This window comes from Pelodiscus sinensis, chromosome 2 (assembly GCF_052426305.1).
Source record: "Pelodiscus sinensis isolate ZL-2025 chromosome 2, ASM5242630v1, whole genome shotgun sequence".
NCBI lineage: Eukaryota > Metazoa > Chordata > Testudines > Trionychidae > Pelodiscus > Pelodiscus sinensis.
In genome coordinates this window covers 74016352-74038360 of record NC_143053.1, presented here as the reverse complement: position 1 = coordinate 74038360, position 22009 = coordinate 74016352, and the positions used below count along the sequence as shown (strand labels likewise).

Below are 22009 nucleotides of genomic sequence, written 5' to 3'. Positions count from 1 at the left end.
CTACCTCTTTCCTAGAAACTGGAGAACACCAAACTCAATGTACATTAGCCACCAAACTGCTACTAGATAAGAACGTTGTTATTGCCAATCTATTTGGGGTTAATGACACTGGACAATTTGTATAGTGTGCGTGTGCATGCTGAAAGCCACTGAACAAAACAGCAAACCCTGTATATAATGATCTGAGGAAGTGGGTCTGGCCCACAAAAGCTCATCATCTAATAAACCATCTTGTTAGTCTTTAAAGTGCTACATAGTCTTTTATTTTGTTTCAGCTACACCAGACTAACACGGCTACATTTCTATCACTATCCTGTATATAATGAAACCACTTCATGCCATGGGATGCAATTGCATCCCCACGGCATCCCTAGTTCCAGCACCTATGTTTGGGGACCTAAAGCACTTCTGCAATAATAACCATCAGCTGGGCTGAAATTTGCACAAGCATCCTAGAAGCAAAAGACTCCATATTCCATTACCAATCTGCTGTAGACGGTCGTATGTAAATTGTAAAGATCGTATTGATTACATAAGACATTTCTGGGTCAAACTACTTGTAGATTTACAGACTCTTGAGCACACTGAGACTACGGCTATACTGTAGCCTTCCTCTGGAAAAGCTTATGCAAATTAAATGCGGCGTGGAATATTACCATGCTTCATTTACATAATTAATTAGGAGCCATTTTTGTACAAGACGTGTTAGCGCAAAAAGGAGATGTCTACACTGCTTGTTTTTGTGCAAAAGCCTCTTGCGCAAAAGCGGCTGCTAATTAATTATGCAAATGAAGTGTAGTGATATTCCATGCCACGCTTCATTTGCATAAACTTTTCCGGAAGAAGGCTACAGTGTAGCCGTAGCCTGAGAGTGCTTAATAAAGGTAACCAATCACTTGAACGAAGCAGCTCCTGGTTTTCGAAGTTTTTGCTTTACTTATGGCAGGTAAGTACAGATAATTGCTGCTGCTGTTATTGCCTTAAGTAATGCCAACCTGTATTTCTCTTTGAATTCTTGCATTTTTCAAACCACAGTAAATGTGAGCTCTTCAAAGAGGCAAAAAGCACTCTGGAATTGCCCCATACTAGGTTTGTGGGATTTCAACACATTTATTCCATCATGGGAAAGAAAAGAAAGCAAATCAAATTTGAAGGAATTTTAGAGGCATTTGCAAGATACTTGCAGCTAATTCACCTCAGACATTAATAAACATTTCTTCTGGTACCATTGTGATGTTTAATTACAGTTTTCTGAACTGAAGAACAGAATCACAAGTCTGAAAATGCTACTTTCCATAAATCCAACTGATTGCTCTTTCGATGTTGGTGGGGAACAATAATTTGTGAGAAAGTAAAGTTTGTTAAAAAAACACCTAAGTAATTTCCCTATATCAGATCACATACATTTAGTTTTACTTCTAAGGCCATTTAAATACAAGTGCAGCTAGAACAAGAATTCTAATTTGTACCAGCACCGGGAAGCAAAAAGTACTAACAACAAAGAGATTTGGGTTAGCTAATGGTTAGGATCTTGCATTCATTTCCAGTGATGTCTTGCAGGTGATGAATGGAGTCACTATGGGAAACTGGCCAGTAACACTATACTTAGTCACCGTATTGACTGGTAAGATGGTGACTTTCTTTGTTCTTCATAGAAGCAGTAAAGTGATATAATAACAGATAGCAGTTGAAGGGGAAAACACCAACAATTAAGAAGCAGTATTTGTATTCAGTCCCTTACAATTAAAATAATACATTGGTTGACCACGTTGCTTCTGAATGTACACTCTTGTCCTAAGCTTCAGTAAGGGATACAAATAGAACAGCCCCAGAAGTCTCCTCTGGTTTTATTTTGCAATTCATGTATGCTTTATTAATCATTGTAAGATGCATTCATTGAACTGGATTAATCCTGCATAAGTAATTTTGAAATTTCCTGCTGAAGTTATTTTTCATTTCTGTGAACAAATCATTTATTTGGATTTTCATATATCAGGATCACAGAGATTTGCCACAGTCAGATTTTAATTTTAGCTACATCTGAGCTGGCTTATATATTAGGGCACATCGTTTTGCATGAGAGCATCTTCTAAAATCTGTAATTGGTGTGGAACACTGACATGCACAGAATACATCTGACAAGGTCCAGGGAGTTAGGTTCAGTTCCACTGATCAACATCTATGCTGCAGATTAGCTAAATCTTTTATGGCATTACGAGCCCTCTAGAATTCATTAGTATAGTTTCCCCTACCACTGATCACTATGACCTCCAGCATTACCACTGCAACTTTTTGGTCTGAATGTTAAAGGCCAAACAAACGGGAGGGCAAAAATCTCTTCTATTTCTGATACATGCTTGAAAATGAGATCTGTGTCTTTAATTGTACAGCAGAATATATTTTGATAACTAAAATCAGTTATTGCCATTTGTTTGCAACTTCTGTAAGAAAAGCTCTGCAAAGTGAGCTGACTCTTTCAACCAAGAGAACTATTGTACTTCATTGGTGAGTCAATCAGATTCAATCCTTTGGGAGGTATTGCATGAATTTTCCTCATAGGTTGGTCCTTGGAGGTAGAGAGACCATACAGGCCTGCATTTTATTAACATCAGGAAAATACAAAATTAAATAAATTCTAGTAACAGCCTTTCCTATTTCAAACTTCAGGGCTCCATCTTTCAGTGGAAATTGTGGGTGCTTAGCACCTTTCAGGATATCAATTAATTGGTGGAAGACATGTTCCCTAAACAACAGATTATGTCCCCCTTAGGACATGTGTGGGGATTGACTGCTTAGCAAGCCTCTCTCCCATCTTGTGCTTCCTGAGCACTGTGGAGCAATATACTACTCTGCTTGCACCCAGAGGGGAAAATTCTCATCTTCCCTTCTCCCCTGCTATGACACCAGTTGACAGGATTTTGACCTTTTTGGGACTCAGAGCTATAGCACTTCCATGAATTGGCTTTTAGAAGCAGAACAGCAGCTGTCACAAATCTGCTTACATTACTTCATTTCTCTCCTTTTTGGATATTTCCTTTTGTGTCTCCTCCACTCTGCTCTTTATTCCTCCTCCCATCCAGTTTGTATCCTGGACCCGCCCTCCGCTTCCTTTGTCATCCAGTCTCATCAGTTTCTCCTCTAACCCTGATCCAGGAGACCTGTTCCTTTCTAAACTTCCCTTCTTACTTTTCCTCTGTTATCTTCCTCCTTTCTTAGGTCTTGCTCCATTTTTCCTTTCATTCCTGTGTGCTCCTCCTAGCCCCTGTTCCTTCTTTTCTGTGTCTGCCCTATCTCTCCTTTTTGTTTCCAGCTTCTGTTTTGCTTTTTCTCCCACATAAAAACCCCCCCAAACCCTCTCTTCACTCTCCTTTTTCTTCCCTTCTCTTCTGTCATATTCTGTGCCCAACTTATACACTTACAAAAATCCTCCCCAGGTGGCTCTCATTCCATTTTCTTGTCTGCCATCACTCTTCCCTTCTGTGCCGAAGATTTGTACAGGCTTCCATCGCCTCTTAGCACAGGGAATTTTAAAAACGTAAGTGTTCCTCTCAGCCCTGTAGCAACACAACTGCTGCTGATTCAATAGCACCACACCTGTCAAGATCCATCCCTTTCCTCTTCCTACCAGCCCGAGGCCCTACCTCTCCCACCTCCTTAACCTGTCACCTGTATTAGTGCTTCCAGGATAATGACTTAAAATACACAATTGTTAATCACAATTTTAGGGAAATTTTGAAGAGGGACAAAAAATCCCCATGAGTACAGCATACTTTACAAAAGAGAGTTTGGATTTAGTTTATTATGAAATGGAAGCTAGTTAATTTTTACTTTCCCAATGGGCAGAGTAGAGTGACACTCAAGGACTTGAAGAGGTGTATTTCAGAAATGCGCAACAGAATTTGTATTTTCCCGAGGTCAAATTCTGTCATTAGACATGCATGAGGGGCTTTCACTGATTTAAACATAGGCTAAGCATGTGCATTCAAGGGAAGAATTTGATTCATTACATTTACAGCATTGAGTAAGTATATGATCACTCTTGGAGAACAGTGACACGGTTATGCATCTCCGCAAAATAAAAATGTTTACGCATTTGCGTGATAAAAAACTTCCAAAGAATTTAATGTAGATATTATTTATACATACACTTTATAAGTAGGAATATGGCAGACAGTTGATTTAGTACATAAAGTTTTATTTAAAGTTTTCGCCCTACAAGCAAGCTTCATTTACACTTTCTAATACTGTACAAAATTTACATTCTTTGTGACTTATTCAGTTAGCACTTTCCTTGGTCATGCCTTTCTGAAAGATAAAGATTTACATACAAGCCTCATAAATCTTTAAATTATCTTGGTAAAAAAAGAGCCATTTAAAAGGACAACAAATACCCTTTTAAAGTGGTACATATTAGTAGAGATATGTAACAGTCAGTGATTTATGGCAGACCTTATCCTGATCTTAAATGTCATTCTAGGTTTCCTCATTTAATATTGTAACATGTTTCCTTTTCATATATATTTATATATTTTAAACAGAAAAGAAAAAAATGTCATGATTGCACCAAATATATTTTACAAGGGATCCCTTGGATATGAACAATACAAATAAATACAAAACCAACTAAAATTGCACTATACAGTAGAAATGGATTGAGATTTCAGGATATACACTCAACCTTTATGAATTCCTTACTGATGCTATCTGTGGCTTCTGAAAATAATTGTTTAAACAACTTTTTCTGCATGGGTAGCTGCCTCACCAATTGCTTTATTGCATTTGCATAGCCTCTGTGTCTATTGAGTTACTCCAGTTTTACTTCAGTGTAATTCTGCTGGATGCAAGAGAGTTACACTGTCATAAAACTGGAATGGTGCCACAGAGCAACAATATTTAATCTCATTGTTTATATCACTCTCTTGGCAACTTGAATGTAGTTTAATTTCTAACCAAATTTGTCCTTTTTCTATTTCTATATATATAAAAAACACAATGATTTCCCCCTTTTGTCTATTCCTAATGCAGCAGAAGCTAACATACAGTAACTGTTTGCTTCTTGTTTATGTATCATCATTGTCAATTAATATCAACAGAAATATGCACGCCTTTGGAAATACTCAGCCTGATCCCTACTGCCTTTCACCCAGTGTAAGCAGAAGGCCAGATCACCAACTGGTGAAAACTGGAATGCCTTTAATGGTTTCCATGGAGCTACGTCAGTGTACTCTGGCTGAGGAGTTGGCCTGAATGCAAAGAGGAAGTTAAACTCCAATAATCCAGAGTGAAAGTATTTCACATGCATGGTGCACAGGTGTAAATTCTTATTCAAGCCAAAAGGCAATGGTGAATCAGGTACGTGTCTGTAAGTCAATTACTGCTGCAAAAGGAAGACATAAGCATAAAAACACAAAAGGCCTGATTTGCCACTGCCTGGCACCTTACGTAATCAAGTACAACTTTGTGAAGTGGGTGGAACATGTGACGGTTCTGAGCTGGTAACATTTTGCACTCACTTTACCAAATATAAATAGCTGCACAAGGCACAAGGCAGTGGAAACTCCAGCCCTGTATTTCTCTGGATCAACAAAGCTCTGCAAATTATGAACATCTGAAGGTAAATCAGAGATATGGAATTTAGCTGACCTTCAATTCTGTGCATATTAATTTAAGAGGTTCCATTAAGCTTCAGTTCAGTGCTCTTATCTTTGAAAGCAAATAACAAGTGTATTCACTTCTAATATGAGTGAAAATGAAGAAGAATTCTTGTATGTTTACCGTATTAATGGACCGTGTTAGCTTTTAACTGCTTATGATAAAACTTACTTTGTAAACCCAGTATTTGAGGTTTAGGCCAAGATTTCAGTCACACCAACCAAAAAGACATCCATTCCAATGATTTTAGTGGAATGTCTCTGGATTTACACCAGTGTAATGAAGAGCAGAATTTGTTCCTAGTTCTTAAAACACTATTGCAAGAAGTGCTCTGTAAAGCATCATTTTCACTGTAGTCTGCTCTTCACTACACTTACACATAGAGACTTTGAAGGCAGAGTGTATGATAAGCTAAGACGAGTAAAAGTGAAATGACATTTCTTTACCTCTTATGATCTTTTGATTCTGTGTTGCTCGCAGAGCATGTGAAGTAGCTGTAGGAGGAGACAGCTCTGCAATGCAGAGTGAGCTTTGCAGTATCTGAGTTTTGAAGCATTCATGAACACAACATCCTCATGACTTCACATAGATCACATGCAGGTAGAATACAATGCACAAAACTGATCGTCCTTTCAGGTTGTATTTGGACATTTAGCCTTCATTTTAAAAAGTTAAAATCCACATGAGGAATATTTCTGTAGTGGGAAAAAAGTTAAAATCAGTCTGAAATGGCAGTCTGTCAGCATGTAATGTTCAGTGTGTTCTAGTTACTTGCTTCACGAGACACCGGCATCTATCTGAGATTAAACTCTTTGTTCCTACTTTGCTTTTAATGTATAAATCTGAAATAAGGGGTTGATTACAGTAGTTTTGTTTTACCAGGAATTCTGTTCTATTAAAATATTTACGTCACCCGTCATTACTTTCCAGAATGTAACATTGTTCATTTCAGAGCTTCTTAAATATTATTTGTTGTACGGTACACAGGCTGGCAGTATGACAGTTGAACATGCAGGACCTGCAAGTGGCTCAGCTACATCTCCTTCTAGTTCTGTCCAGGTTCCTTTCTCAGGACTGTAGCAAATGGTAGAAGATTTGTAGGCTCCCTAGAATAGAACAAAATCTTACTGAAACACTGTCAGAGAAAAACTCAAATGGCAAATTTGATGTAAAGACAAAAGCTTTTCAGACCCAACGATTGATTTTGGATGCCCAACTTGAGGCGCATTAAAGAGTCTCAATTGTCATTAAGTGCTGAATACTCACCCCCTCAAAATCAAGTTCCTTTAAAGGTGTCTTAAGTGGGGAATATAAGTACTGAGGCACCCAAAATCACCATTCAACTTTTACCAAATGACACTCCTAATTCTATCACTGAACCTTGCCTGAGTTAAAATAATGAATTCTACAAAATTTTATTTTAAAAGGAAATTGCAATAATGAAAGAATGCTAAAAGTTCCTTACCAGTGATTAATACTCAGATTTAACATCACCTGATGCTCTGTCTTAAATCTATCCATGTTCTCTTCTCAACTTCATTAGTACATATACATACGCATATCATGCAAATAACATTACAAAAACTTTGCCTCACTTATTCTAAAGCCAACTATAGGGGATCAGAGCTTCTTACAGAGATATAAATCAGAGATCAGTAGAGCTACCACTACTGTAAGTTTGAAGAGAACCAGGCTCAATGAGTTTATATAAATATTTCAGTCCGAGTCAATGGGACTATTCATGTAAGCAAGCGAGGCAAGATCTCATAAGAACGGCCGTACTGGGTCTGATCAAAGGTCCATCTAGCCCAGTAGCCTGTCTGCCGACAGTGGCCAGCACCAGGTGCCCCAGAGAGGGTGGAACGAAGACAATGATCAGCGATTTGTCTCCTGCCATCCTTCTCCAGCCTCTGACAAACAGAGGCCAGGGACACCACTTCTATCCCCTGGCTAATAGCCTTTTATGGACCTAACCCCCATGAAATTATCTAGCTTCTCTTTAAACTCTGTTATAGTCCTAGCCTTCACAGCCTTCTCTGGCAAGGAGTTCCACAGGTTGACTACACGCTCAAACATACTTTGGAATTATGCTTATTTAATACCGTAAAATGTACATATAGGGCTACATTTTCAAAACAACTGAATGTATTTTAACCTATAAAAAGGTACATTGGTGCCAAAAAGGCAATTGTTCATGTAGATGTACACTTGCAAATAGGCACTTTACGCAGAAAATTCAATCACTAACACTTAATGTTATGAAACAAAAGACAGGACTATGAAGCACTTTAAAGACTAACAAGATGGTTTATTAGGTGATGAGCTTTTGTGGGCTAGTGTAGACATAGCCTGTGTTATAATGCCTAACTAATTTAGAAGCTTAAGTCTCATGTACATGAGACTGGGGCTATTTCTAGGCTGCAGGCTTCTTTCGGAAGAAGCTTTTCCAGAAGATATCTTCCGAAAAAACTTCTTCCGAAAAAGTGTGTCCACACTGCCAAAGTGCATCGAAAGAGCGATCTGCTTTTTCGAAAGATAGCGTCCACATTGAATGGATGCTATCTCACATTTAAGCTGTGATTACTATGGACAGAGTGGCCACCAGGGCACCTTGCTTTTTCTTCTTTCCTCTTCTTTCGAAAGAACTCCATCTTCCCCATCCACACACGCCTTTTTCCAAAAGAGCTCTTTCTGAAAAAGGCTTCTTCCTCATAGAAAGAGGTTTACCAATGTCGGAAAAACCCCTCTGTTCTTTAGATTTTTTTTCGAAAGAACGTGATTGCAGTGTGGATGTGAGTGACGTTTTTTTTGAAAAACAGAAACTCTGCAGTGTAGACATAGCCTTAGTCTCCTAAGTCAGTTAGGCAGTGCAAAGTGCAGCAACGCCTATATAGCTTTAAAAATCTGGGCCTAAACCCTTAGTTTATATTTTCATAATAAAATACAATTGGAAATAAAATAAGATTATTGTCATCAGAGAATCAATAAGTAATGCCAGCTTTACAAACCAAGCTGTAAATCACCCTCAAGAACATTTTCAACGCATCCAAGATTCTGACAGCCCCTGATTTATATTTTCAGCTTTTCTTAGAGGAGAAAAAAGAACAGGCACAACGTTTTTCAGATAGTAATTAAAAATTGTATGAGGAGCCATTTTCAGAAAACAGATACACACCATACTCCAGCTGTAGCCTCCGACAAGGTAAATACTGTCATCAAGAACTGCACATCCAGGGCCACTGCGACCTTCCAAAATAGGAGTCTGAAGAATATTCCACTGGTCACCTTTTGGATCATAGCATTCCACAAGCATAACATCAAGATGGGAGAAACCTGGATAAAATATTTAGAGAATAACTTAGCAGCCATTTTTAAGTTTCTAGATCCTTTTAAAAAAAAGCCAAATTTAGTTCAGAAGAACAACTGCAGCCACTTCTAAAACGTACCTGATTATCGGATTGTATTAAGAATGGGTCACACATCATAACTATAGCTGGAGCCCAATTTTATGCTGTTAAACTTACTTATATCGTTTAGAAGCCCCACGCCCCCTAAACTAGAAGTCAGCTTTTTCTAAATCCACTATGATCATATGATGAAAGACTCCCAATAGCTTACCCTCAAAATACAGGCCTAAAATATCCCTTTACTTGATGTAAGCCAGCAGGATAGATATTAGGCAACAATCTAAGATATTCAGGGAAAACTGGCTTTTATTCTATATGGCCAGTAGTGAGGTTCTTCCACCTGTAACTGGAGGAGAAGTGAGGGTAAAGGGACAGAAAGATAAGATTAGTGATAGAAAATTTGCTGGGTATTTTGAGACTTTTCAGTGTTCAGGGTTTTGAAAAAACAACATTTTTTTAATTTTGATTTGTTTTCTAACTTTAACTTTGAACTTCCTGACTTCAAATGTTTGGGTCTTTTGCTTTTTAAAAATATTTTAATTACAACAATATTGTTTTAAATTAATAAACAGTTAGACCCAAACTTAATACTTTTGTAATTAATCCTTTTATGTTGGAATTTCTCTATTACTAAAAATAAAAATACACATTTTCTTATTTCTTCCTGATACTAGTAAGTTTTCACTTTCTCAAAAGTCATTTTAGAAAAGGATGAAAAAATTTACCCAACATACAGATATGTAAACCAACCCCTTTAATGTTTATTTCTGTAACTATTTCAATTTATAATAACTCACCGGACCCAAGGATCTCTGTCATGAATCAAAAATACAATGGCATAGCAAACCTAACCAGAGGCTTCTCTTCACCCCAAATAAGAAAATTACTAAGAAATGATAAAAGCAGACTCCAAACAATATTCTTCTTCGCCAACCATTTATTCTACCCATTGCACCCCAAAAGTGTGGGCAGAGTTCCCTGAGGATCAACAGATCTAAGCGATTGTGGGCAAAGGGATGGGGAGTACGTTTCAAAGTTTAGGTTGCCTGAAGTAGAACACCTTGCTAGTAGCTACTATTTTATGCAGATCGGATTCCAGCTTGAGCACCAATGCTGACTTCTTCTGCCACTACAGTGTATGGCAAGAAGCTGTCCCTAAAGCAGACAGGTTCCAAGCCAGTTAGGATTCTGTCATTCAAACGCAACATCTTAAACCTCATCCAGGAACCACAGATAGCCAGTGCCGATATGGAGCACTGGTGTCTTATGCTGCAGCAAAATAATCTGTTTAAAAAGCAGGCTGCAATTTTTTGAACAAGGTTCTGTTTTCAGCTGATTTAAGGTAGCCGTGTTAAGGTGTACTGCAGCAGTCATGAATTGATAAAGACACAGAATCATAGAATACTAGGACTGGAAGGGACCTCGAGAGGTCATCGAGTCCAGTCCTCTGCCCTCATGGCAGGACCAAATACTGTCTAGACCATCCCTGATAGACATTTATCTAACCTACTCTTGAATATCTCCAGAGATGGGGATTCCACAACCTCCCTGGGCAATTTATTCCAGAGATTTATTCCAGGGTTTGACTACCCTGACAGTTAGGAACTTTTTCCTAATGTGCAACCTAAACCTCCCTTGCTGCAGTTTAAGCCCGTTGCTTCTCGTTCTATCCTCAGAGGCCAAGATGAACAAGTTTTCTCCCTCCTCCTTATGACACCCTTTTAGATACCTTGGATTATAGTGACATAGCTTACACCCACAAAAAGAATGGTCACCCTCGCCTGACTGAGATGGAAAAATGTTCCTGGTTTCTGCTACTATATAATCATTCAACAGCAGTGGGAAGCAATGATGTACCCAGACTGTGAAAATGTGGGAACAAATCTTCCAAGCAAGAGGTAGACATAACTCTCGCTGGCTCTTTGGTTGCTTCCTGCAACCAAATGAGTATTCCCTCAGTCTTGTCTGCATTGATCGCAGCCTGCTAGACTTCGTCCATGCCTCAATCTCACCCAGAAACTGAGGAAACCATTCAATAGCACTGGTTGGATCAGACAAGATAGAAACAAAGAGCTGGGGTGTCATCAAACAAATGAATATATGGCTGCCCATCCCTCTCCACTAACTCTGCAACTGGCTCCATGAACACAAGAATCAAAACAGGAAAGGAGACAAGATGGAGTCCTGGGGAACTCTACTTATGAGCTCCCTTAGGACGTGTGTACACTGTGGAGTTATTTTGAAATAACTCCATTATTTCAAAATAACAAGTCGAGCGTCCACATATCAAGCCTGTTATTTTGAAATTATTTTGAAGTAATGGGCTTGTTATTTCAAAATAATAACTCCTGCTTGTCGTGAGGAATAACACTTATTTCAAATCTGTTATTTCAAAATAGCGTTAGCGTGGATGCACAGCTGCTATTTTGAAATAAATGGCCTCCAGAGGCCTCTCACAGCTGCACTTGTGGCCACCCTGGTCACACACCTGACAACTCCAATGCTCCCCTTCTCCTGTAGACTTTAAAGTTGCAGGCAGAAGGGAAAGGGCTAATGGTATAATGCGAGCTTGGCTAGCCCCGTGCCACACAGCAGTCTGTGTTTGAGCCATGTCAGACCACAGCGCTCCCTCTGAGCCCCCCACGGCTGCCAGCACTTCTGCAGCCACCTCGGAAGCCCCTGGCCAGGGGTGAAAGAGGGCATCGGCCTGGGCTGATGTGGAGATCTTGGATCCCATCGAGGTGTGGGGCGAGGAGACAAAGCTCCAGGATCTCCGCACCAGACGGTGCAATGCCGATGTGCAGGGCTTGACAAACCCTGGCGAGCGCCACTCGCCAGCCCTGCACTGTGCATGTGTCAGACTGGCACTGGACATGCGCGAAGTGCTGGTGAATGGGGCGCTCGGAGCGACTGGCTGAAATCTATTTGCCACGGGCGAGTAGATTCAGTGGTTTGTTGAGCCCTGCGATGTGTATGGCCGCATGGCCACCAACCTGGCCCAGAAGGGGCACAGCTGCACCCTGGACCAGGTGTGGATGAAAATTAAAGGACTATGGCTGTCCTACATGAAGGCCAGGATGCAAAGTTCCCGTTCTACACACCTGCTGCTACTATGAGCAGCTGGATGCCATCCTTTGAGGGAGGCCAGTCATCTCCCCACCTAATTGTCAACAGAATACGCCTGTCATCAGCCTCCATAAGGGTGGGGTCGTGGAGGAGGATGAGGAAGAGAAGGAGGTGTCAGTCTGGACATCATGCTCAACATCCAGGAAGTCGTCATCTTCCTGGAACCAATACCCCCCTCCCAGGATGTCTCCCAGGGCTTTGATGCACCCGGAGAAGGCAGTTCAGGTGAGCTCTAGCACTTGCCCTATAAACACGTGGGGGCAGGTGGTGGGTAGCATGCAGTTGCATGCTCCTCGCTTGACCTTCTTGCCCTGGGGATTGCACAACAGCCTGTGCACGTGGGTGCACATGGAGCACCAGCCCAGAGCACTCAGTTCTATGAAGCTCTCACACAGGAACTCCCCAGTCCTTTTCACAAGGTTCTTGCACAGGCCTGCCTTAATCCGGCCTCCGTGGTGGGACACCCTTCCACAACAAGCTACCACTAATGCGGATGGGGTCATGGAAACACACAGCAGTGCCGTACAGGGCACCGGCTCATGCCCACATGCTCATCTGCTCCCGGTCAAATGCACCAATGCAGAGGAGGGGACCCCAGTAGCACTCTCTCCAGCCTCTACTGCTCACACACAGCCCCCCAACAGCCCACTGCTCTCCTCCGGTGGGCAGGGATAGATGTTCTCGCTCTGTGTGACACTGCCATTGCTGGACCCAAAGTGTGCAGGACACAGTAGGAAGCCGAGCTGCTCCACCCCCCCCACTTCCACCCACAGGTTCCTGGCCTGCCCGGCCGCTTCCCATGCCTGCTTGTCCCCGGGACATGAGGGTAGTGAGGCTTCCCTAGGACATGTGTATCCCTGCTGGAAAGTGCCCACTGCCTAGGCAACAGATGGCCTTGTTCAAAGCATATCACCATCATCTTAACGGAGGCCCTTGGTGTTGGCTAGGAGATTAGGGCTAGGCTTCATGTACGCAATCTCCTGAGATGAGTGCCTTTGTAACTTTTCTTCACAGCTGGGCCAGCTGCAAGCGTGGCTAGCCACCACTTCCCGTGCCATCTTCCTGACCCCATGAGAGCTGCAGGAGCAGGCAACCCCGTGAGGACGTGGTGTGAGAACACCTGAATTGCTTCCGTTCCCTCAACTGAAACTTTGATGTGGACTGCCAGGAACACAAGGCTGACCAGGAGCTGAGGAGGACGATGTGGGAGCAGCTGACACACCAGCACAAAGCCATGTACTCCTCCTTAACATCAATCATGGAATGCATGGTTGCAATTATGGAGCCAGCTTCCCCGCCCAAATCTTCCCTCCCCCCCACTCCTTGCCCAATTCCCCGCACCTGCACTCCGGACTCCTAGCACCCGCCCCGTGGCTTCTCCTCCTAACCCCCCAGAAGCCTCTGGGGCCCATGAACACATAGTAGTGGGATCTTCTGGGCAGCTGAAGCCTCACGAGATATCTGAGGCAGGTGCCAGTCCCAGCCCCATCCCTGAGCCCCTCTACCCGCTCAAGCCAGGTTCTTTCCTCAATACTCCCTGTTGTATATTCCTCAAATAAAAATATCAGGTTATTTTTCCAAACAAAAAAGGCTTGATTATTTGGTCAGCCGGGGGTGGGGGTGGAGGTAAAAAGGGAGGTCAGGGGAAGGGAGTGGTGGGGGAGGAAGCGCACACAGGGGCAAGGCAGAGGCCCCTTGTGGAGAGGTCTGGGGGAGAGTCACACAAGTGGCCTTGGCTGAAACTCTCCCTCAAGGCCTCCCCAATGAGCACAGCCCCTTGATGGGCCTGCCAAATGGCAGTGGTGCCCGGCTGTTCAACAGTCCTGGACAACCCCTCAGTCTCTGTTACCCACCATGGCAGGAAAGTCTCCCCCTTGTTCATGCATATATTGTAGGCCACCACCACCTTGGGGATGTTCTGATCATCAAGGTCCTATCAGATGAGGAGACTCTGCAATCTCCCCTTGAGGCGGCCGAAGGCACCTTCCACAACCATGTGGCGCACCTGCTCAGCCTGGTGTTGAAGGTCTCTTTGGTGGGGTCCATGCTTCCTGTGTAGGGCTTCGTCGCCCAGGATGCACATGCGCATGTCCACTTGCCCAACCCCGATGGTGTAGTAGGGGAAAAAAGTGCTGGCGTGTATCCTGTGGAAGAGGCTTGAGTTCTGGAAGACATGAGCATTGCACAGCTTCCCCGACCACCTGACATAAATGTCTGTGAACCAGACCCTGTGGTCCATAAGAGCCTGCAGCATGATGGAAAAATACCCCTTCTTATTTATATATGAAGGAGGCATGTTGGTCAGGGGCCAGAATGGGGATGTGGATGCCGTCAATGCCACTCCGCCCCCGCATATGGAGAATCCCATGGCAACAAAGCCAGTGACGATGGGGTCAGTGTGACCCAGGGTGATGATCCTCGGCAACAGGATGGCATTGATGACCTTGGCCACCTACAGAATCATAGAAAAATAGACTCATAGGATTACAAGAGCCCTCAGGAGGGCATTCAGTCCAACCCTCTGCCCAAAGCAGGACCAATCCCAGCTAAACCATCCCAGCCAGGGCTTGGTCAAACCGGGACTGAAAAACCTCTAGGGATGGAGATTCCACCACCTCCCTAGAGAACCCATTCCAGTGCTTCATCATGCTCCTGGTAAAATAGTAAAAGAATCAAATCTGCATGAGCACAGCCCCGACTGTGAATCTCCCTAGGCTGAACTGGTTCTCGACAAAGCAGCAGCTGTCCAGAGTGGTAAACTTCCCAAGTGTGATGGTGACTCACTTCTGGAACGGGATGGCGGGTGGCATCCGAGTGTCCCATAACCAGAGGGCAGGGGTGAGCCACTTGCAGAACTCGTGGAAGGTGGCCTTCTGCACATGGAAGTTCTGGAGCCACTGCTGGTTGTCCCACCGCTCTGTGACGATGCGGTCCCACAAGTTGGAACTGGTCTCCCATCGACGGAAGCGGTGCAGCATGGTGCACAGCGGAGGACGGAAGGGAATGTGGTACATGAGGAGCACCAGGGCCTGGGTGAAGAGGTCCCCCAGTCAAGGCTGGTTCTTGCAGCACCATGTGGACAGTCTGCATGTTCTGCACCATGATGCACAGCAGGAGGCCCAAGAGCTGGTGACTGCTTTGCAGAAGCTCTGGCACCATGACGAGTGCTGTGGCCTTCGCAAGGGGAACCAGAGCACATGGTGTGAGTTTGTGTATTTCTCCAGAAGGTAGGCAGTGAAGAAGTGGTGTGTGAGACAACACTATAGAGAGGAGCCACTTTAAGCACGAGTTTCAGCTAGCCTCAGGAAGCAGCAACAGAAAGTGACTGCTCTCCTGGTGCCCTCCCCAGAATGCTTCCGGGGGGAGGAGGGAGGGCTCTAAATTTCATACAGGCTCCAATCAGTGTGGATGTGCTATTTTGATATAATTCTGTGCTATTTAGATAGTGCCTTGTAGCATGGACACACTATTTTGAAATAGTTATTTTGGGAGTAATTATTTCAAAATAATTTCCCAGTGTAAACAGAGCCTTAGAGATGACGAGTAATTGCTAGAAATCACCATCAGAGAATGCTCAGCAAGGAAAGAATGAAGAAGTCACATAAGAGAAGCCATATGACACCACTCTTCAGGAAAGGAGCACCTAGTAATGCCAGCACCACTGTTGTATTTGTGCCATTTGCAGGTCTGTATCCAGATTGTCAAGGAGATCTGAGGCACCTGGGTTGTCTGAAGTTAATTCTCCACTGCTTTGTACCTTGTGGAATCATTTATAATTGTGCAAAATGGCTGTAAAGTGATTGCACAAATGTAGATGGCTATACAAGATAAAAGCAGAACTGAACAATCAAGACCTACAAACAATTTATATATAAAAAGAATTAGGTCCTCAAAAAAGGCAAAACTAGATTTGTGGTCCAGATTACATTGCGGAACAATACATCACATAATTCTGAGATCTTTATGTTAAGCCATTATGAATTATGAATGGACAAAAGTTAGAATAATTTTTAGAAGTATAAACCCCATTGTTTGGCTTTTTTTTATAACAGCTTGTTAGACTGGAAACAGTAACTTCTCTCACAGATCAAGTCTGTGAATTTTTTAGAAAGGGTCAAAGAGTAGTTTCGAATTTACTGTCTTATAGTTTAGACTGCAAAGTCTCCTAAGATGCTATAATTCTCACAATGCCCCTCTGAGGTAAATTGTATTATTGCCGCTTTATAGATGGATAAATTGAGGACCACAGATGTTAAATGATTTGCCCAAGTTCACACAGAGATTGTGTGATCAGTTAGAAATAGATAACTGGTATCCATGCACCCATTAGACAACATTTCCTCTTATCAAATATCCTAAATCTGAAGAGTCCAAACAATTTTGGTACATTACAATAAAAATATAGTCTTAGTCATACATCAATGTGATTTTATTTGTCCAATGAAACTGGGAGATGCAGAAATGAACTGTGGTCACAACTTCCTGAGTAAAGAGACCTTACTAAAGTGTGCAGAACAGTTCATTTTAATTTTAATCAACACATGTTCAAATGCACTTTAATATTTTGTTACTCTATGGAACATTTGTCAACTTTGCTTGCAACACCCATATTGACTAGAGGGGTCAGATCTTAAGGCTGAATCTTCAGCTAGTGTATAGTTGTGCTATTCCTGTGAAGTAAACTGGAATGATGATAATGAATACCAGTTGACAATCTGATTCTCTATTTATAAAACATTAAAAGTCCAATGAAAAAACTCCTCTGGGAGAATACTAAAAATATGTAAGTGTACTCTCTTTCATTAAATGCATATAGTGCTGCAACTCAGTCCCTTTACTTTTTGATTTCCCTCTGTTGCAGGGAAGAAAACAAAGCCTAAAAGAAGAAATGAAGAGGGGAACATTTACAGTTTTTACATATCTCTGAATTTTGTTATTCCAACAGAAAAAAGAATGTTGGCGCTCTATGGGAATAAGACTATGTATGTCTACACTTAACCCTCTACAGCCATGCAGTTTCAGTGATTGTATAGACTTGACAGCAATGGCATGGGTTCCCATCTCTATAGTTAATGTGTCTCTCTGAGAGGTAGAAGCTAGGTTGATGGAAGGCTTCAGACTTCTTCTGTCAACCTATTGCTGTTTTCACCAGAGGTTAGGTTGGGTTAACTATGCCACTCAGGAGTGAGGATTTTCAAAGACCAACATTTCAAAGTACTCAGAGATCAACATTTTCAAATTTGGCACCTAAAACTGACCTGATTTTCTGGAGTGCAGCATACACATAAGCTGCTTTTCCTTTCCTTCGGCCTCTTCTGTAGGCTGCATAGATCTAGCGGAACCAGTTCTGCACTTGGCTTAGAGCCATTATGTCTACAGTGCCATTTACTGAGGAGACTTGCTGCTTACTTACTTCTGTTTACTGAGAGGACTTTAAGATTCCCTTGGTCTGTATGGGTACATCTAGACGACACCTCTTTGTCGACAGAGAGATGTAGATTAGGCACGTCGAAATTGCTAATGAGGCAGGGATTTAAATATCCCGTGCTTCATTAGCATAAACATGGCCGCCACTTTTTTCGACATGGAGCTTTTTCGGGAAACAAAAACCCCAAAACAAACAAAAAAAAACCCCAGCAGTCTAGACAGAGATCTGTTGAAAAATAAACCCGTTTTTGACAGAGCCTGTATTCCTCAAAAAATGAGGTTTACAATGGTATCGTGGTATCTTGATGAGAGGTAGCTTGAGTATGTGTAACCAAGCAAGAGAATCACACCCTTTGCTTATAGTGTAGACACCGTCCTATTTTTCCCCATATTAGCTTGATTAAAACTATGCATTCTACAATCATACCATTACTTGTAATGAAGGCATACCCAGAGTGACTTAAGATTTCATTGGGACTTAGGCTCCTAAGTCATTTAGGCACTTTTGAAAATTTTACCCATAGTCATTTTCACTGCTTCTCCAGCATTGCCAGTTAGTTTCCCCTTTTGTCTGTGTGGCTTTGTGGACACAAAACAAATAAACAAATTTGATTATAAAATAACAGACATTGTCAGGGAGACACTGGGGCAGGAGAAGTGTGTGAAATTTCTTTAAATTCATTTTTTAAACTGACTAGATTGGACAGCATCCTTTTAACATTGAAGGGATTGGCATTTACAAATTGAAAAGAGAACACTAGGTCATTAAAGAAAAGCTTTTAAAAGATGAAAAGAAGAAACTTTTAAGCAGAATTAGTAAAGAATTAAAATTCACAGGCTACATTTAATATTAAAAAGTCTCTAGTCCTAACATTTAATGGATGTTTTTTCATTAAATCAGGAGTTTGTTTCTCTGTGCAGCTCTGAATAAAACTCTTATTTCACATCTCAGAAAATGTTTTACAGAGGAAAATATTGCTGTTACTTTTGGGTCAAAGAATAATCTATTTGTTTCACTGAATTCATGGTAATGACAAATTGTCCATGCTTCTGAGTAATGGAAGCTCCTATTTTTTTATTATCCAAAGCATTCATTACTCATACATTTAATGTACTGTTATAATTTTGAAATAATTTGCATAAGATGTTTTAAAACTGCTGGCTCGAGCATCCTGTTAAATTGTGTTGCAAGGTTTTTAAACTTAATTTAACAATTACTTGCTAACAGAAATATCCTCTGTACTGAGACAGGACACTGAAATATTGTTTTGCTATAAAAAGGCGACCTTTCAAATGGTTTCCTCCAATTGCATACAGTCGATCATTCATTACAGCCAAAGCGTGGATTGCTCGCTTTGTGTTCATGTCCTGTTTTCGGGCCCAGACATCCATAACAGGGTCATAGCAGTATAGCCAGGGGACATATTCTCCATTATGAACACCCCCTACAAAGAAAATATATTTTCATTAATTAAACGTAAATGAAGATGCTGCCTTGAAACTGGAATTTGCCTGTGAAGTTTTGTATGTAGCAGTATTTGGAAAAGAGACTTGCCTGAAATATATATCTTGCCATTGTGCACTGCTCCTGCATGCGCTGCCAAAGGTTGTGGTAAAGAAGATACATAACGCCATTCATTTGTCTCTAAGTTATAGCATTCCACACTGGACAAGTATCCAGTTTCATTTCTTCCACCAATCACATATAAGTTCTTATCAAGCCGACATGCATAGAAACTGGCTCTCCTAGAGTAAAAAATAAATAAATAAAAATAATAATCCAATTAGTTACTAGGACAATTCTTTCATTCCACTCTGTGAACTAAATTAGATGCTACTTGAAGTTCTACTTCAAAAAAAGGGTGTCTGTGGGTTTCAAATGTTTAGGGTCATTTAAAGATTGGATCTAGTTAGCTAATCAAATATGTGTTCTGCATCAAATGAATACTATGCTTTTAGTATCAAAACAATTAACACATATATATCTGGTAAGAGGAATATCTTTTCCCCCCCAAAGCATTTGTTGCCTTTAATACCACTGAAGGATAAAAAAGTGCTTATTAATGTTTAGGGCATTTGTTACTTTGTAAGGATATAACAACTCAGTAAGACAAAGTGAAAAATGAGGTAGATAATGTAACAATAATAAATTATCTTGACATTCACTTTCTTTATGGTCCTTCAAGGGTCATTGTTCCCAATTTACTAAGAGAACCACATCATCAAAATTTTTCTTCAATTATCATTTTTTCTTCTTTCTATAGTACTGAAAATAGAACAACTTTCCTTAAGATAGGCACAGTATTACATTTCTGCCCTTTAACTCACAAAGGTCCAACTAACTAACTCTGAACAAAGTTTTAGCCATCTGCCTGGTTTCACATGCAATACAGGTACACAGGAAACTGATTATTGTTCCTGCTTAGGAGTGTGTGCTGACAGAACTTCTATAGTTTGCTTTCCTGGATTCTTCAAAATTAATGTTAAATGTTTACCATTGGAATAAAAACAGAGTATTGGGGGTGTTTTGAGACTTTCCTAGTTTGGGACAATCCTTACTCTTTTGATGTTAATGGGAGATTTTCCAGAGTAAGAATTGCAGAATCAGGCTCTTTAGTTATAACAAGCATCAATATGAGGAGGAAAACAGTGCCGAGCAGCTGTACACTAGGGGTACGTCTAGACTACATGCCTCTGTCGCCAGAGGCATGTAGATTAGGCTACCAGACATAGTAAAATGAAGCAGCGATTTAAATAATCGCCGCTTCATTTAAATTTACATGGCTGCCGCGCTGAGCCGACAAACAGCTGATCAGCTGTTTGTCGGCACAGCGCGATAGTCTGGACACGCGGGTGTCAACATCAAAGGTATTTGTTGACCACCCAGGTATACCTCATCCCAGGATAAGCTGTTTGTTTGCTCAGCGCAGCAGCCATGTAAATTGAAATGAAGCGGCAATTATTTAAATCGCCGCTTCATTTTACTATGTCTGGTAGCCTAATCTACATGCCTCTGGCGACAGAGGCATGTAGTCTAGACGTACCCTGGGGGTACGTCTAGACTACAGGGTTTTGTTGACAGAAGTTTTGTTGACAGTATCTGTCGACAAAACTTCTGTTGACAAAGAGCGTCTAGACTACATTCAGTTTTGTCGACAAAGCAAGCTGCTTTGTCGACAAAACCCTGTAGTCTAGACACAACCCTACATGCAATAACACCTTCTGTCGACAGAACTCTGTCGACAAAAGGCGTTATGCCTCGTAAAATGAGGTTTACCAGCGTCGACAAAACTGCTGAGTTCTGTCGACGTTATGTCGACAGAACTCAGCGGAAGTGTAGACGCAGGTATAGTTTTGTCGACAAAAGTCCACTTTTGTCGACAAAATTCTGTAGTCTAGACACACCCTAGGACTAATACATAATTTAGACTGACAACATTTGAAGAGCCCATTCCTCTAGGCCTTATTTTTGCAACACCACCAAAGGGAGTCAGAGCCTAGATACTATTAGGTACAGTTGCAATTAGGCCATGTAAATGACATATTATATATTACAATTAATATATTGTAACTATAGCTTCTAAAGAAAGCAACGGGGCAAGTATTTCAAACTTGTGTAGCTAAAATAAGGCACCTAAATGGATATCTAAGCATCCAAATTTGAGAAGGAGAATCTTTGAATCATAAAGGCATCACAGAGATTGTCAAGTTTTACTTAGGCCTCTATCCTGCAAGTCTTCGCAAGGAGCAAAGCAGTGAGCACAAGGTGAGTGGAGGCTCTACGTGGGTGTTAGTGAGGCTAAACAGTAGGCGTAATCCTCCACATTAAACTGAAATCTCAAATCCTGTGTATTGCCACCCTTTGAAGAGTCAGTCAAGGAAGTAGAATGACCAAGTCTGATGTGATCTAGCTGCTTACAACTTATTCTTACTCTGGGGCAGAAATGATTTGGAGTAGGGATGTTAAAATTAGATTAACCAACTAATCAAACCAACTAATCAACTAATCCATCGACTATTCGATTAGTCAAAAAGGGCGCTTCCGCTTTGACATGTAGCAAAAGCCCACCTGGCTGTAGCTACATTTCAAATGTGGAAATGGCATGTGGTGTTCCGCCTTTGAAATGTACAAGAGCCTTAGCAGGGGCAAAGATTGAAATGCCACGTGGAGCTTAGGACCAGTGGGGGATTCTGAGTCTGCCACTGGCCCAGGACTCTATGCCACGCTTCTGTTTTGAAATGTACATGAGCCTCAGCCTGCGCGCCTGACTGCTACTACATTTAAATTCCATCGACTAATCGTGTAGGCTGTAGAATTTTTATTGACTACACGATTACCCAATTACCTGCCTCCTAACATCCTTACTTCATACCTATTACCAAAAGCAAACAAAGCA

General features: G+C 41.5%; 1 protein-coding gene across 2 annotated transcripts in view; it reads right to left on the bottom strand.

Annotated features, from left to right (window-relative positions):
* Positions 1 to 4178: 4178 nt before the first annotated feature.
* The window catches only part of KLHL14 (kelch like family member 14), a 94119-nt gene continuing 76288 nt past the window's right edge, over positions 4179 to 22009 (bottom strand). For both annotated transcript variants that reach the window (XM_006113619.5, XM_075920759.2), the window contains exons 6-9: positions 19168 to 19358; positions 18899 to 19057; positions 8828 to 8985; positions 4179 to 6758 (exon numbers count right to left, since the gene is read on the bottom strand). In XM_006113619.5, the coding sequence (XP_006113681.2) occupies positions 6618 to 6758; positions 8828 to 8985; positions 18899 to 19057; positions 19168 to 19358 (649 nt within the window). In that variant the 3' untranslated portion in view covers positions 4179 to 6617. The remainder of the gene's footprint in view (positions 6759 to 8827; positions 8986 to 18898; positions 19058 to 19167; positions 19359 to 22009) is intronic.